Source organism: Anguilla anguilla, chromosome 18 (assembly GCF_013347855.1).
Source record: "Anguilla anguilla isolate fAngAng1 chromosome 18, fAngAng1.pri, whole genome shotgun sequence".
NCBI lineage: Eukaryota > Metazoa > Chordata > Actinopteri > Anguilliformes > Anguillidae > Anguilla > Anguilla anguilla.
The window spans coordinates 18,078,834-18,095,750 of record NC_049218.1 but is presented as its reverse complement, the minus strand read 5'-3'; the positions used below and the strand labels follow the sequence as shown (position 1 = coordinate 18,095,750).

The following is a 16,917-nucleotide window of genomic DNA, read 5'->3' as shown; positions in this document are numbered from 1 at the left end:
AACGCTGTGTACTTTCACCACTGACAGGTACTTTCGAGAGAGAATTCAGTGTTCCAGTCTAAACACTATTAAATCAGAAAAATGTGTGGCTTCAGAGTTCAAGCTCCCTCAATACCAAAAGGGAGTTGCCACAAACTAACACCAAGGACACTGGTAAATTCACATTCACAGGCACTGTCACCCACCTTCAAAGAGTCACATATGACGATTTCGGCTGAAACCCAGGTGGCCACATTGTCAGCATGCTTCAGCATCTGTGGGAGGTATCGGTCCTGCAGCATTGTGTCAGAGGCAAAGAGGCTGCTGCCCTCTATTGGTGGGAGGTCAGGTGACAGGCTTCTGTAGGAGCGGGGAGAGAAGACAGGGCTGGCAATACGCACCATACCGGCAGCCTGTCTGTAGTGTTAAACATCACATGGAAAGACAAAAGAATCTCTCCAGGTAACAACATCTCAAGGCCAGAAACTTTCATCTTCAACAGGCTACAAAATATGAGGATCAATAACATTGATTATACTAATATCCACAACTTATCAGTGTTATACATTTTCAAAGAAAAACGTGAATAATAATAAAAATTTCCTCAAATTTATGTCACCAATTAAATCTGGTAACCAGTAATGGTGTGGTAAACTCTATGGTATGTGCTGGCTCATTCCTCTCAGAGGAGCAGAATGATGGATTCTCGGTAAGTTTTGGACAGTGTACAGCACGTGTGCTCACTTGCTCGCTGCCTTGTCCCTGACGCCTTGCGCTCGAGAGTTCAGGAAGTGCACCGGATGGCAGCCTTGAAATATTTCCTGTGGCGAAAACCAAAAAAAGGATCAGAATCAGCACACTTTCCTTGTTTGCCTTTTTACACAGTTGTCTCTTTATTTATGACAGAAGTGATCTGTCTCCTCCTTGTGGTTAGGTAGTTAACCTGTAGCTAGTGTTCCGTACCTGTTGGAGGAAGCTAACCTGCAGCTAACATGTCAAGACTGTTGGAGGTAGCTAACCTGTAGCTGGCATGCCGTACCTGTTGGAGCAGGGTGAGCTGGTTAGCAGCGTGCTGGGCTCTGTGCTCGCTCTGGTAGAAAGGGTAGCGGTCTTCGGTTCTGAGGGAGGGGCCGCTCAGCTCATCCAGCAGAGAGGAGTAGCACGGCCGAGGCAGAGCCGCCGCGATGGAGAATGGCTTCTCCTTGGGCTGCGCTGACTGTGGCTCCACCACCCTGGAGGTCCTCCACTGGAAACTCTGTATAAATGTGAGCACGCACATGCAACACAGGCGTAATGTAAACACACAGGCATGCATACAGTTATGGCTTTTATTTTATGAGTTTGCAATATAAATTAATCCTTTTTCATTTTTTAACATTTATCATATTTAACTTAGTGAACTGAAAGTATCAAACTCTGACCTGAAAATGACGGAACACAACACACAAATGTAACCATAACAACATATACTGTAGGTACACAGATAGAAACAGTGTATTGAAAAAACTGTGAAGCTCACAGGCATTTATGGACTAAACAGGGCATATTCAGGACTCACACACAGTGTCTCTCAACCTCAAACTCAAACAGCCATCAGAACTACACTAAGATGTGAGCCACTGAGCATTTTCTTGATTTGGCTCTGTACGCCACAATTATAGATTTGTAATCAAACAATTCACATAACAATTTAAGTGCAATTCTTTGTCCCAAACATGGAGTGCACTAAACATCTGCACCAATCATAGAGGTTCAAGAGGCTGCCCCGTTAGAATACAGACCTTTCTACCAGAATCTTCTATTGAATGCACTGTTTGAGTGTCATCCTCTTCCTGAATGCTGATTGGGCTCCCGCAACATCTGGAAACCATGTGGCTCCTCCTCTTTCTGGGGGGGCTCTGGAGCAGAGTCAGTAATGCCTCCCCCCGCCCCTCAACTGGAATTACCTGCAAACAACATCAATGCCCCCTAAAATAACATTGTTTTTTTTTTTTTAAAGCACCCCTCAACGAACAGAACCGTCACATTAAGGTCTACCTAAAAATTAACTTTTATTCCCTAAATACGTCATTCAATGTAAAATAATGTGATAAACAGCCAGTGTTGCACAAAAGGAAAATAAACTGCCAGTTCACTTGAAGTGCCACACAACGTTTTCTCGCACTGCCACGCAACGTTTTCTTGATCATCTGCGCTAGGCATTGCAGTGTTTTGCGTTCAAAAGCAGTGACAGAATAGACATACTGATTGATTGATTGACTGAACCAGCTGCACCCTCACCTGTGATATCAGGAACTCCTCCAGGGTCTGATAGAGGCTGGACTTGGGGGGGAAGTCCACCTGACGGCTGTTCTCCAGCCAGGCCTGCAGCAGGTCCAGGGTTCGATGGAGTACCTTCGACCGCTCAGCAGAGGGCGCCTGGCTGTCCCTGTGAGCAAATTAAATGCTCATACGGATCAGTCTGTCAGCCACAATCATAGCTCATGACAGTGCTAAAGCTGTCTTTGGGTCAAATCCATATGCATGCGTATGGCCAGAATTCAATCAAAATCTGTCCTGAACATCACTGAACTGTTCAGAACTGAAGAGATATACTTCAGAGAAGTGTTTCTCAGTTTCCTAAGTTTCTTCAAAGTTTAATGAATTGAGCAATTGGTAAAATGAATTGTCAAACTGCGTTCAAGAAAAAAATACAGTTGAATTTATTTTTAAATCAAAGCTATGTACACATTTTGACGTTGATTGCATGTAGACCTATGTTGGCTAGATACACGTCGAGTTAAATCTCAAAATGATTGTGATTAGTTTTAAAGCCATCAAGACAGTTTCAAACATATCAACAGACAAAAAGAAAGTGAACCTTAAACATGATGCTGTAATAACAGTGTGAAAGATATATTTTTAAATATTTTTTCCTTCTTTTTCCTATCAGTTTTCCTACAACTGATTTACAGACTGTCCACGGAGTCGAGTAGAGCTTACCCTGCCACGCTGATGAATCTGTCCTTCAGAAACCGTAGGAAATCTTCAGGAGTGCAGAAGTAACGATAGGTATACAAGAACTGTTGGATGTAGCCCTCAAGGGGTGCATTTCTATCAGCAGGAGAGAAGAGGATTTGACAGGTTTGTTTCCTCTCATTTCAAAGACAAGCCTGACACCTTCTGGCCATGAACCAGTACTGCTGCTGAACAGGGAAATTGTATGCAAAATGACCGACACTTTACAGACCCTTTGCAATCATTAATTATGTATTTGTTCCATTACACATAAAAGGCTGAGGAAAACAACTACTGTGATAGAGAGCATATTCTATTCTGCCGAGGTTTAAAAAAGTAATTGCACAGAGAGGCAAAGTGCATTTTGCTGCAGGTGTTCCTCTACATTCGTGAGCTTCTCATCTTTCAGGCTATATAAAGCTTAATCAAAATGAACACATCTGATAAAACGGCAACATATTTACCAATTATGTGTGAGGGAAAGCAGGCAGTTTTTCATGGGTTATTCCTGATGTATATCATAAGCTTATATAGAACACTGGAGTACAGGGAAGGCTGAGAATAAAAGACTTACCTGGCGTACAGGTAGGACATGAGACCCAGAGGTGTTCCGGCCTGAAGGGAGGCGGTACCGCCGGGGCTGCCCCGCCCTCTTCCCGACCCGGGCTGGAAGGTGAGGATTGAGGGGTCTTCAGAAGGGTGGAGCTCTAGAGGGGTAGTGCCGGAGACTGCCAGAGAGCGCAGGAGGGCCACCTCCAGACCCCACTGGTCCATACACAAAACCTGACGATGAGGGGGGAGGAACCAACCAATCAATCCAAGCAATAACCTAACATTATTTTATTCACTCATCATCTGGCACGCCTAGCTTCAATGTATCTATGAGGACTTTTAATATTACTTTACATTTATTTAGCAGATGCTTTTATCCAAAGTGACGTACAAAAGACTGGTATACAATAAGAATGGTATAAGAAACTAATTTTTCAAAAAGATTTTATGTTAATTTGACACGAGACAGCTCTGCAGTCTTCTCACCTCCAGATATTTTCTTACAGAGTCCAAAAAATCCACTTTAGTCTTCATTTCCTCCAGCTGGACCTTTATTTTCAATATCATGATTTTAGCATCTGATCCTACATGTAAAAAGACAAAAATACATAAAATCTTAATTTCAGTTACTAAGGAAACGAGCCATTTGTTTGGTCATTGTATACTCTGAATTAATTTATGTTGCACTAAACAACTGTTGGGAGAAAAAATAATGTCTATTACCTTTATTTCTCCTCTCTTGGTGCAGCAATTTATTGTAGAAGTTTCTTGTTTTTTTCAGATTTCTGGTCTCAATCATAAGTTGCTGGTGAAGCTCCTGTGTAAAATAAAGTTTAACTGTCTTCTATCTCTCAATTGTGTCCTGTGCATGTTGATTAGGTAGCATGACATCATCAATGGATGGGAAAAAAATGAAAGTTTCACTAAAAAAAGCACCGATGTAGTGTTTTACTAGGACTATTTTTCAGGGGGATATTTCAAACGAAGCGCTCCTCGCTATGGTTACGGAAATCAATAGCCCTTTTGAAGTGAGAGAAGCTGCACATCTAACACGGACGGGAGACCCAGGCCTATAAGCCTGCATGAAAGTGTGTCTCAGTCTGGCCATTTAGGGGAAGGAGGTTTGAAAAAAAGAACTCTATGTCGACTACAAAGCAAGTGCAGACAAAGAGAGCTCATCATTATTTTAACACAGATGTTAACGGAACGTTTGCCATGGTAACGTGCAATGCTTCCAGTTTTTTTTTTTTAACTGCCATTTTTGAAATTATTTTTCAATGTAAAATGAGCGTCCATTTCCATCCCATCACAAACTTTGGTCCCAATCAAGATCAATATGTGTCTACTGAGTCAGGTTTCTGGGCACCACTCCAAGGTTAAAAGAGCAGCTTTTTTTTAAAAAAAACCTCCTGAACAAAAACATACCCATGCATATGCTCACTTTAAAAAAAAAAAAAAGAAAAAACCTATTCTCACCCATTTGAAACAGCATAAACAAGCTATTGGATAGGACTTGCATTGATAAGAGAAGAAGCATATCTCTCTCTGAAAGCCTGGGGGTGCCCAGCACATCACCGCATGGAACCAATGAAGCAACAACCCAAGGGACAGGGGTCACCTTGGATCCAGCCCACCCCTGTTGAGAAGGGGCTAATGTTTGCCCACTACCATAGACTCTCAGTCTTGGTTGGCAAAGGCAAGCCCAACCAATGACTGTCGCTTATGATCCTGGTCTGAAGGTTCATTTTGTTTATACCGCAGCTAGAACAGTATCCATTCTGCTATGTATGTAACCAATGCTTCACAGTGTTTATGCATTAATGTGACTCATCATAAGCCTTATCTTTCATAAGATACATGTTTAATACAATATGGATTTGTCAAACATTAAAGATCAGTCATGTTTACACAAAGGCACAAATACTTATGTGTGAGAAAGCTCTCATGCTTTATGTCAGCATAAAGCATTCAAATCACATGAAATAAAAACTTAAAACTTCATTTTCTGTCTAAATGTCAAATGTGTCAAAATTAAAACTCAATTAATATTTGTAGAGCAAACATACCTGATTACAATCTTGTTCTAAGAAAGACTTGTCCTTTTAATTTAGTTAGCATAAAGTGAACATTGAAAATTAGAATTAGGAAAATCAGATGACAAAAAAAGTCAACCACAGAAACAAACACAAAACCTTGCTCTGATTAAGGTGAAACAGTGCTGAAAATTAATCCTTTGAAGAAAGGGTTACATTGTAATATTAATACTTTTTCTTCCTCTTGTGGAAAATTTGTGTATTCAATTGCAGTTTAAAGCAACACCCAAAAACCTTTTTCGTCGGAAGGTACAAACAGAAACATATTCTTTTCCAGCATTACATTAAAAGTGTGCCTTTGGTTTCCCTCAGGGACAATTCCCACAGCTGTTAAGGTCAAAAAGAGGGCAGGGACGCTATCTGCTGTTCTGTCAGAGCCCCGTCACCTGCTACCCACCTGCAGCTTGGCTTCCAGGCACGGCGCCTTGCTTCCTTGGCCCAGCTTCTTGGCGTACCTCAGCACGTCCTCCTTGAAGCACTCCTCCCCATAAAAGGACAGAGCCCAGTCCTGGACGCAGCGGCATCCTTCAGCCCCCAGGGGGCGGCCTTCCTCCTGCAGCCCTCCCATAGACGCGAGTGAGTCCGTATCCTCTATGTCCTCCGAATAATCTAGGCTGAGCTGGCCCCTCCCGAGACACCTCTCACCCACCCCCGCGTGCAAAGGCGACTCAGTGTGAGAGGCCTCCACCGCGCCCTCTGCAGGACATTCAACAAAGTCCGTTTTTAGGCATCCACCTTCCGTCATTTCCTTTGGAATGGGTTCTGGGGAAGTGTCCATATATGGGGGAGGAAGAGGATGTGAGAAACAGTTGTAAGCACATGTGGTCACAAATAACAATTAAAATGTGTGTGTATGTGCTTGTGTGTGTGCACACGTGTGTGCGCATGCATGTGTTTGTGTTTGTGTGTGAGCATATGTGTGGCAGAAGGATGCTACTATATCCACGGTTTGTTTCCATGACAACCATCCTTTGTTGTGAAGAGCACGCTGACCTCATTCTATGCATCTGCTCTTAAATGTATTCTACTCAATCTGACCTTGTCCAACAGCCTGCCGAGCTTGTACAGCACAGTTAATCTGACACCTTAAAACTTTATCCACAAAATGTCCAATTATGTCCTGCATGAGCAATAAGACTCAAGTTCTGTTTCCTCCCTGGGCACCAGTACTTACCGGGACGCCCGTGCAGTCGAGGCTCCTCTGGTGCGTCTGTGTTCTGCGCCTCTGACAGACAGGTGATCTTTGGTGCTGGTGCGGGCGGCCCCTCGGTGCTCCCGCACACCTGCGTGCCTGGGCCCAGCGGCCCGTCCTCGGCCCTGGGGTGCAGAGGGCCCGGTGGGGCCTCGCCTCCCCCTTTGGGCTCGGGTAGACCGGGCTCCAGCTCGTCCCTGCTCCGAGCCCCCACGTCTCCCCGCGGTCTCCGCTCTCTGCCTGCCGATCTGGCTGCCCTTTGCTGGCCGTTTGATGGTGGCCGTGTGCTAGAGGACTGCATGCATGAGGGGTCTCTGGGGGATCTAAAGGAGAGAAGAGCAGAACACAGTCAGCCCCTCCCACTTTCACCATAACCCTGCCTCCACTCTGATGTCAGCGACACTCTCACTCGCACGGATACTGTACTCATCACACACTCATTTCTGCTATTGCACACCAAAAGGCAGCAGCGATGCTTCTTGCCAAGGAATGAAAACAAAATCATAACTACACACCTCAAACAATAGATTAAATGGCAAAATTCTGAAAATAGAACAACCATGAAGAAAAACTGAAGAAACATGCTGAAATTTTAAATTAAAATTTAACCATAATTTATACGTGAAGCAAAAATGTCCAAAGATTTTTAAAAATCATTCAATACAAAGCACTGATATAGTATCTTTATAGCTTCCATATAAGTTTAATCAGCGAATCAGACTGCAGTGAAGAGTAACAGAGTGCCGGTGTTGAAGAGGAAGCTGCAGAGCGACAGATAGTCCACATCCTTTGTGCGCTCGGCAGAAAAGAACAGCAATGAGTTCAGAGGTGGGGTGACGCCGAACAAGGAAGAAGACTATTTCTGTTCACACAGTCCTGCTTTGACCTCCTCTTTTCTGTCAAAACAGCACTTGATGAGCAATTAAAGGAGAGGTCCACATGAGAGCCCAGAGAAGAGGGAGAGCTGTAAATGAGGGGAGCTGCATCTAATGTATTCATTTATGTAAACTTCTGTCTCTGTGTAACACTCTCTAGGACTAAGATGCACTATGAGGGGCCAGGAGAGTCTCCGCCTATATCATCACAACAAAATCTTAGAAGGACAAACAAATGCGAGCCCCCGTTGCCATGGGGACCCTTCTGCGTAGAGGACGCAGCCAGGCGAGAGGAACAGTGTTTTGAAATGATGCCTCAGTGAATTCTGATTATGATCTGGAGGGGACCTGGCAGCACTGAAGTGCCTATTCTCAAGGACGCGCATGGGGCAAATTAAAATTCTAACCACCAGCACAGCCCATTTCAGTCTTTTCCCCCTCTCCCTTCCTCCCTCGCACTTCTCACTCTCTCCATCGCTCTCTTTTTTCAGAACAAACAAAATCCTGCGTCCTGTTTATCTGTTCACCCCAGAAGTGTTTTCTTCTCATATAAGGAGTCGTTCACAGGAGGCACTTCACCCTGGCAAACACCAAAATCAGCTCACACTTTCTCTTTCTCTCACACACGCACATGCACACACTCACACCCACACACACAGACGCACACACACACACACACACACACTCTTTCAAGGTTGATACACAAAAGCTTTCATAGGATTGTTTGGCCTCCTTTCCGCTGTTGTGTGTGTGCAGTCCATCCACGCCAAAGGCACTCAAACATGAGTCACCCGTGTGAGAAATGACCCTGTCAGGCAGAATCAGGTGGAGTGGGATGATCGTCACAACTTCATTCCCGCTGACTCCAGGTTGTCTCCCGATATAAATGTCAGAGACCTGATTAAAGTTTAACGATGTCAATAATATGGTCGGATAGATGAATACTTCATCAATCACACGCATATCTCCATGGCGCAATGCTTTTGAATGCAAACCCTCAAATTCACGGAGATAATAAAGCAAATTAAAACACAAAACAGGTCAAGTGGATTGCCGATTCAATCAACCTTCTGATGGGATTTTGAGAGATCAGTTCTGAGATGTCAATCATTGTCTGATGGTTTTGGAGATGACTGGACATGCATCATGCTGTATCTGTCATCAAGCACTCCCTAAAAAAGAGGTATCTTCAATTTAACTGTTTGCTATTAGCTCAATTTGGAAGGATATTATGTCTGATATTAGCAGGCCTGAAAATATCTTAATTATCAATTAGCTGACAGCGAAATTGGCAGGGGTGGCAAATCATGCAAAAAAAAAAAGCTTCTTGTCTTGTCCTGCATTAAATTTCAGTTTATTTCAAAGAGGTTCACTGCCTAATGTAAACCTGCAGACCAGTGGCTCCTGGTGCAGAGGGAGTTCAGCATCATCTTTGCGTGACCTCTGTGACCTCACACTGTGATTCAAACAACCGCATGGCACCCAGAAAGAGCAAAAACATAAATACAGCAACAATAACCTCCGTTACACACCTTACTGTCTTTAATGCAGACAGCACTATACAAGCTGACGGATGACAAATGCACCAATCGACAAATGAATTAAGCAAACTGAAACAGTATACAGTGGGTTGATTCATTATTTCAGGTCACCACAAAGAAGGATACTCACAGTGTGGTCTCTGCTTTGTTGATCACATGGTAAAGTGCGTCCAGTAGCTTCTCATCCCAGTACAGATCGGGGTACTTTTCAGACACAGCGCTGCAAAATGTTTCATACTGGAGGTTCCTCAGGGAGAAAATATACTCCCCTTGTAACAGAGAAACGGGGGGCACTGAATCATTAAAACAGCAGTGCTATTTCTTTTTAATATTTTAGAAAACTGATTGCTTTAAGAATATTGTCTCTGTAGGGGATGCTGAAGGCAGAGAACACAACAAACATTGTCCTTGATAAAATATTAACACAACAAGAATAAAATAAAATGTTCATTCATAACAAAATAATAGTGAGGAGTGCCTACACTGATTTAGGTTTTTTATTTCTGGGGCAAATCTAGTAACGATATGTGCTGAATATTTGTGCAGTGTTTAACCCCAGTGTCACTGTCAAATTCCCCCCAGACTGGGCCTTCTCCTCCGCTCCCTTCATTACCCCTCTCACGTGAGCGTGGACGCACAGCTTTACCCATCGCGCGGTCCTCCACCCCGTTCTCCAGGTAGCCCTGAAAGGCAAACTCCTCCCTGACCAGGATGATGACTGCCTGCAGACAGGGGTGCATCCTGGGACTCTGCGCCAGTGGAGCTTGAGAGGAAACTCTGGGCGTCCCCACCTCCTTCCCTGCCTCCGTGCCTTTCTCTGTCCCTCCCTCCGTCCCCAAATGTCCTGCCTGGGCCGGGCCCTGGTTCCCGCGGGAGCCTCCAGGCAGGGGGGAGGGAGCTGGCGGTGCCCGGTTCACATGCCCCCCGGGGCTGGTGGGCACCGCGGCTGTCCGGAGGGACCCGTTCTGCCCCGCGGCCTGCCGCTCCTGCCCGGGCAGCGAGGTGGAGAACGGGGAAGCAAGGCCCATGTCCAGGCCCAGGCCCAGGCCCAGGTCCAGGCCTGGTATCGGCGCCGGGACAGAGATCTGCACCGGAAACAAGGTCAGCAGGCCTGTCCTGGGATCCTGCCTCAGCAAGAAGCTGCCAAAGCTCCCTGTGTGCTGATTGGAGGATGGGCAGGAAGAGGTAGGGCCAGACTGGAGAGGAGGACTGGAAGTCTCTTGGTGAGTGTGTACGTGGGTGGTGGAAGGCGGGGAAAGGGAGTTGACCAGCGTTTCACCACTGGAGGATGTAGAGGAACAGTCCCATGATGCCCCGGTCCCCTGGGTGATCGTGTGTTGCGGCTCATCCTCCCTTGTCTTCGCCCCCTTCACCAGTGAGTCGTCAATGTTCAGAAGGACCTCCTGTTCACCTCCAGGGCTTTCCTTCTCACACCAAGACCTATGACAGAAATGCAAAAACGTAATTCTATTCCACAAATATTTACACTGAGAAGATTTTTTTCCCCTCCTAAGGCTAACATCAGCTGCAAAGTGCAGAAGTGAACCAGCAGAGAAAGAAATTCCCGGTTAAAGCGGCTGATGCCTTCATTTAATATATATTTTTAACGTTGCCGAAAATGGACGCTTTGCATTGTATGCAGGTCATGTCTTTAATTGCAGGTTAATGAATCAATGAATCATTTAAAGAACAATAAAAATAAGTTCTCTGGAGGTAGGACTAGAAGGTAAACTTACCCTTCCTCCACGGAGTCCCAGGCCCCACCCTCGCCTTCCGTGGCCCCGTCCCGGGTCAGGATGATGGGGGTGAAGTGGGTTGCGGGGGAGGTGAAGGCTTCGGGCAGGTGGGAGTCATGGTAACGATGGGGGACAGGGCCCTGGACAGGAGACAGCCCGTTCTCCCCTGCACACGGAACAAACCCTGCGATGGTCATCAATGGTCAGATCAGTCACATGACTGCATGAACACTGCAATAACAACCACGATGACAACAACAAAAATGACAATGACTATAGCACGGACATCCTAATGAAACATTTTGTGTTTTCCACAGACATGTACACACACACACACACACACACACATTTCATCAAACTTACCAAGTTTAATTTGGGAAGACTCCTCCTCCATCTTCATATTGTCTAAAGAATTCTCAGTATCACAGTCCCTGTGGTGGGCCTTCAAATGAATAATAATACAGTATGTCAAATGTTAAACATAACCGATATATACAGTATATACATACATTACAACAGACACAAAACTACGGGAACAATCAGTACTGCATTCTCTCACTCTGACTGAAGGGGGCAATCAATTACAGGAGAAAGAAATGAAACTGACCCACCCACATTGTAACTGAGTCTTTGTGCTGCGTACATGCAGATTAACTAATGCCTGAATGAGTCCACTCAAATGGAGGCTGAGTGAAAAAACATGTTTTACAAAAAGGAGCAAAACACACTGCCCTGTACGAAATCCTTTACTTTCATATCTTACACTAAAACCATTTATTTTTAGATCATGATGTCACATTACATTACAGGCATTTACCAGACGCTCTTATCCAGAGCTACTTACACAACTTTTACATAGCATTTTGCATTGTATCCATTTATACAGCTGGATAAATACTGAAGCAATTCAGGGTAAGTACCTTGCTCAAGGGTACAACGGCAGTGTCCTACCCAGGAATCGAACCTATAACCTTTCGGTTACAAGCCCAGTTCCTTACCCACTGTGCTACAGTTTGATGTTAATCTTCACCTTTGTCTTTCAGCACATTCCTTCCAATATACCATATAGTAGTTTTAAAGTGGCGATTGTGAATATGCAAACTGCTGCTATAAAACTGTACAAACATGGCAAGCAGAAATGGTGAACGTGAGAGACCTGGCGAGCTCTGTGGATCAGCTTTGCCCACACGACCTCAGCGCTGACCCCTTGGTGGCTCAGGTAATCCCGGCAACACTGCGAGATTACAGACAGAAACATCACCGTTATCTTTCCCCCGAGCACTTAATCCCTGCAGGTGTGCCGGATTAGGAGGGAAATATTTATATCTTTAATCAAAGGGATAATCCCAGAAGCCTTCCATGCTCAGGAGAGAAATGTTACGCTATATGATGAAAAACATGTAATCTGGGAATCCCGGACTGTGAAATTAGGAGTGGGACGTTTTTTTCGCTATAAAACATTTCTACTGTTTGGTAATATTATCAGTGGCAGATCCTTTTTTCATCAGAAACATGTCCTTTGAACAGTTTTATGATAGTGGGAGGGTAATATTCTGTGTTTATTGTCTAAATACCTGTTCAATGAGGCCTACGACAATTAATTGAACAGCTAATTAAGATGAACTGAGACAGCTGCTCCAGTCGTGCTCCAGTCAGCCCCACCAAATAGCTAATTACTCTTTATAAATACATTTGAATACATTTCCGTGTTGCTAATTTGTTAAACGAACCTACACCTGCACCTTTCCCTTAGTAGGACCACAGGTCCAGCTGCACGTTTCATTTGCAAAGAAGATACAGCAGATTGAATACAGTCATGTTAATTGAAGATCAGTATTCACTTAACAACGCACATTAATCGACATAATTTAGCGCTAATGAGCATTAATAAGGAGGACACAGGACTAGAGTTAGAAGATTGACTAAGCTTATAGTTGGCAGTGGCAGATACATTTATTTTAAAGCCACAATAAACAGCTTATATATGAACATTTGTAGTTCAAAATTATTATTTGAAAGTAACTGCAATGACTCCTGAGTCCTTGCCTGGAATTTATACTAGAGCTGTAGATTCCGTACACTCGGAGATTCATAGTGCCTGCTGCAGAATATGACCTCTAAGGTTTAAACATCGTTTTATTTTATTCGCATTCATATTTCGTTTACTTATTAGATTTTATTCATTTGATAAATTCTCTGAGAAGCAATGGTCTGGAAAATACTGCTTATCGCTGATGAAATGAGCACTGGAGCAGGAAATTGTACCTTTTTAGCCACGATGATAGAAGGTCGCTCTATGGGAATCCTCTTAGCCATTTCCAATAGCAACCGTTTCAGTTTCCGTGGCATTGCCAGCTTCTGATTGGGCGAAAGGCCGAACTTGGCAGTGGCCCAAAGGATGGCTGCTACTCCATAAATGCAGGCCTATAAACACAGGTCCAAATAAATACATTCTGCTGAAAAAATGTACTTTCTCTGAGGAAATAAAACCAAGCATGAATTCATGTTATTCAAAAACTTTTTACTTTAACTTGGGCCTCACTATGGCTACAAGCTCTTATATAATTGTATATTAGGTGTAAATTAAGATTTTATAGATTACTTTGTTTTTACATGTATTTCGTGCATTTCTCAGATACTGATTCAAAGCAATCACAGGTCAACAAATAAGGATTTAACAATTAAAGGACTTTCATCACACAGGCCCATACATTATTGAACATTTCTCCAGAAATATGGACTGGTCAAAAAAAAAAACATTTCATTCTGTAATGTTTTCATATTTCTGTAAAAAAATTCCTTTATCATACATTATGATTTCATTTTTTCCATATATGTTATTGTTATTTGTTGGAAAGTACTTGAGTGTCCTGCTTGGAAAACCAGCACAAATATTTTTTTTTTTCTTCTTGTCATTTTGATTATTGTTGTTATTGTTGTTATTACAATAAACAAACCTTTTCTGTTACAATTCCATGTTCCTGATATTCTGGTGCCAAGTAAAATGGATCACAGGGTCCTATGACGCAGAGAGAATAGAAAAAAAATACAAACACACAGGGTAATGATACATTTTACAACTCAAGCACTGATCGTAATGTAGCATCAGATCCAACAAAACATGTTATTTATTAGCGATTGCTACTTTCATCAAATATGCGTTACGTGTTGCAGTAATAACTGTACCTGTGTTCTTGGGGCTGAGGAACAGAACCTCTCCTTCACAGCCAATGTAGAGAGAGTCCAGGCACAAGTATGCTGTTTAAACACAGTGAAGAACAGAGAAGAGCCCACAGGGAACACAGAACTGTTATCTGCAGATGTCACTCAGAAGGAGTATTCTTTCTGCAGATAAGGTCAAATAAGCAATTAAAATTATTTTAAGGGTATTATGAAAAGCCATAATCTAAATTCAAAAGATTTAGTCTTCTTGCATAAAATTTTGGTAGGGGGTTGGGAGATGACTACAATGACCACGCACCCAGCGCATTACTCAGTCTCCCAGGTGACCTCAGGAAGATGAGGGCAGGAAGTGGCCGTCCTACCTGGGAAGTCGATGTAGGTCTGCAAGGTGGAGAGGCAGGTGTAGCAGAGGGCCCACAGCTCGTTCACCGACAACGGACGGCAGTAATGAGACAGCAGCTCCCTCAGCGAGATCCACTGTGGGGAAGGCACAGCTTCAGACCAAACAAACATCACATTCTACATCCGACCAATCACAGGTCAGGACTCGCGACACACTCACAGAGAAAAGGGTTCCGGAGTTCTAAGGGTTCTAAGGCAAAAGGGTTCCATAGTAACAGTAAAGGTGCTCACCATGAATACAGGTCTGGCAGTAGGCTGTATCACTGCACATTCAAGTGAGCTCTTTAACCTGGTGTGGCCTGTAATCACACTTGTTTTTATTTAATTTGGGGAGTTACATGGTCTTTTCATTCAACGAGTCTTCTTGTGCAGGTTTCATCTAAACCTACTCAATGCAAATGACCATGCAAAGGAAGGATTTGGTAATTTCTAGAATTATAAAATTATTTTTACAGTTGATTTTATAGCAGGTGTGCTATGTGATCAATTGCATTTAGTAGACAATTTTACCCAGAGCAAATTTTTGCAAGTTATTTATATATTTTTTACATACATTAGTCCAATTATACAGCTGCATATTTACCTGAAGGTGCTGAGGTTAAGCACCCTACTCATGGGCACAATAACAAAACCCCAGGTGAGACTCAGGCCTGTAGCCTCCATTTAATTAGCCCAGTTCCCTGTCCCCCATGCTACACTGCAGCCCTCTAGTATAATTAATTTCATAAGTGAGGCTGATTAATTTTGATTGGAAGTGACTCACTTCGTCCTGAGTCTCCTCGTTGAGGCACAACATGCTTTTGGTCATGTGATTGCTGGGACGGTGCACGCCGTTGCTCCTGGGGGCCTCGTCGCCCTGGGAGACGGGGCAGTCCTTGTGATTTGTGACCCCGTCTCGAGCAGACACCTCAGGCCCCAGCTCGCAGTGGCCCAAAAGAGAAGACGGCGAGACCTGCCATGTCCCAGCATGCTCTCCACTCGCCGAGCACACGCCCGTATCTGGGTCGTGGTGGCGAGCGGCCAGGTCGCGGACGCCGTTGTGAAGGCCGCCATTTCGTGCGACCCCGTCGACGGAGCTCTCCTCGGCGCCGATCTCCGTGAGGTCGGCCAGGGGGGCGTTCATGCAGACGTGGAGGGGCGGGGGGGTGGGCGGGTTGTTGGAGTCGGGCACGGAGCTGGAGCGGTCGAGAGCCCCCCTGGTTCTCCCCGCCCGCCCCAGCGCCCTCCGGACCGGAGAGCTGTCCTGCGACCTGCTGTTCAGACACGGCTCAAATGGGGCCGCCTCCCTACGGGACGGTTCCTCTGCCCCGCCCGCCGCGGCGTCCGTACAGGGCGAGGCGTCCCTGCTGCGCAGCGCGCGTTTCCCCGCCGCGGGACCCGAGTCCTCCGGGTCGCGCAGCCCGTTGACCGCCGCCCACCTGACCATCTGGCCTCGCTCATGGGCTGCCCAGGAATCCGGCAGGTCATCTGAGGGTTAGGAGAGGCAGCACATCCTCAGCAACAGGGTTAACTGTGTGAACCACCAGGGCTCAGTGCTCATTTTACAGTGATTACCAGGTGGGGGGAGAGGTGGAGAGAGAGGGAGGGAGAGACAGAAAGAGAGAGAGAGGGCACTTATACCATGAAAAGCTCCGAGAGATTCGATTGACAGGACTCGCCTCCCGATGGCCGACAGCTTCCTGCAGACGCTCATAGAGGAGCTGCGCTCCAGGTGCCCCGCCGCCAGAGTGGCGATATCCTGTCAGACAGACACACAGACAGACAGACAGGGAACACACACACACACACACACACACAGACACAGACACACACACACACAGACACAGAACACACACACACACACACACACACACACACACAGACGCAGAACACAGACAGACAGACACACACACACAGACACAGAACACACACACACACACACGCGCAGAACACAGACAGACAGACACACACACACACACACAGACTCAGAACACAGGCAGACACACACACACACACACACACACACACACAGACAGACGCAGAACACAGATAGTGGGCATATGAGTGAGAGCTCCTCTGGTCAGATCAGCACAGAGATCTCTGCACCCCCCATATCTGTGAAATGTATTCATTTTTCTCATAGTTATTAATTTCCCCCTCAGCCACTGTCAAATTCAACCATATTTCACAGAAAGCAACAGATTTATATTCTAAAGTTATTTCTAATTACATTTTCCAAGGGCACCTAACACAAATAGTGTGGGTATTTATTCATCTCCACTTTAATCCATTATGAGAGCCATAGACATAAACAGAACATACAGAGAGTTTATTTGTGCAGTAATGACCCTTTTATGAGAAGCACTCAGATGGCCAGTTAATAGCTGT

General features: G+C 44.8%; 1 protein-coding gene across 5 annotated transcripts in view; it reads right to left on the bottom strand.

The window, feature by feature from the left end:
- LOC118218388 (kinase non-catalytic C-lobe domain-containing protein 1) overlaps nucleotides 1-16,917 on the bottom strand; it is a 38,530-nt gene that overhangs the window by 5,078 nt on the left and 16,535 nt on the right. For 2 of the 5 annotated variants that reach the window (XM_035401008.1, XM_035401005.1), the window contains exons 5-26: nucleotides 16,171-16,288; nucleotides 15,314-16,017; nucleotides 14,511-14,625; nucleotides 14,152-14,223; nucleotides 13,923-13,984; nucleotides 13,231-13,389; nucleotides 12,122-12,199; nucleotides 11,329-11,407; nucleotides 10,966-11,149; nucleotides 9,876-10,669; nucleotides 9,360-9,498; nucleotides 6,796-7,136; nucleotides 6,019-6,395; nucleotides 4,252-4,345; nucleotides 4,015-4,112; nucleotides 3,551-3,759; nucleotides 2,962-3,072; nucleotides 2,260-2,407; nucleotides 1,761-1,925; nucleotides 1,019-1,234; nucleotides 724-800; nucleotides 186-339 (exon numbers count right to left, since the gene is read on the bottom strand). In XM_035401008.1, the coding sequence (XP_035256899.1) occupies nucleotides 186-339; nucleotides 724-800; nucleotides 1,019-1,234; nucleotides 1,761-1,925; nucleotides 2,260-2,407; nucleotides 2,962-3,072; nucleotides 3,551-3,759; nucleotides 4,015-4,112; nucleotides 4,252-4,345; nucleotides 6,019-6,395; nucleotides 6,796-7,136; nucleotides 9,360-9,498; nucleotides 9,876-10,669; nucleotides 10,966-11,149; nucleotides 11,329-11,407; nucleotides 12,122-12,199; nucleotides 13,231-13,389; nucleotides 13,923-13,984; nucleotides 14,152-14,223; nucleotides 14,511-14,625; nucleotides 15,314-16,017; nucleotides 16,171-16,288 (4,494 nt within the window). Of the gene's footprint in view, nucleotides 1-185; nucleotides 340-723; nucleotides 801-1,018; nucleotides 1,235-1,760; nucleotides 1,926-2,259; nucleotides 2,408-2,961; nucleotides 3,073-3,550; nucleotides 3,760-4,014; nucleotides 4,113-4,251; nucleotides 4,346-6,018; nucleotides 6,396-6,795; nucleotides 7,137-9,359; nucleotides 9,499-9,867; nucleotides 10,670-10,965; nucleotides 11,150-11,328; nucleotides 11,408-12,121; nucleotides 12,200-13,230; nucleotides 13,390-13,922; nucleotides 13,985-14,151; nucleotides 14,224-14,510; nucleotides 14,626-15,313; nucleotides 16,018-16,170; nucleotides 16,289-16,917 lie in introns of those variants that run through there. The other 3 variants (XM_035401006.1, XM_035401007.1, XR_004763405.1) reach the window with 3 other exon arrangements.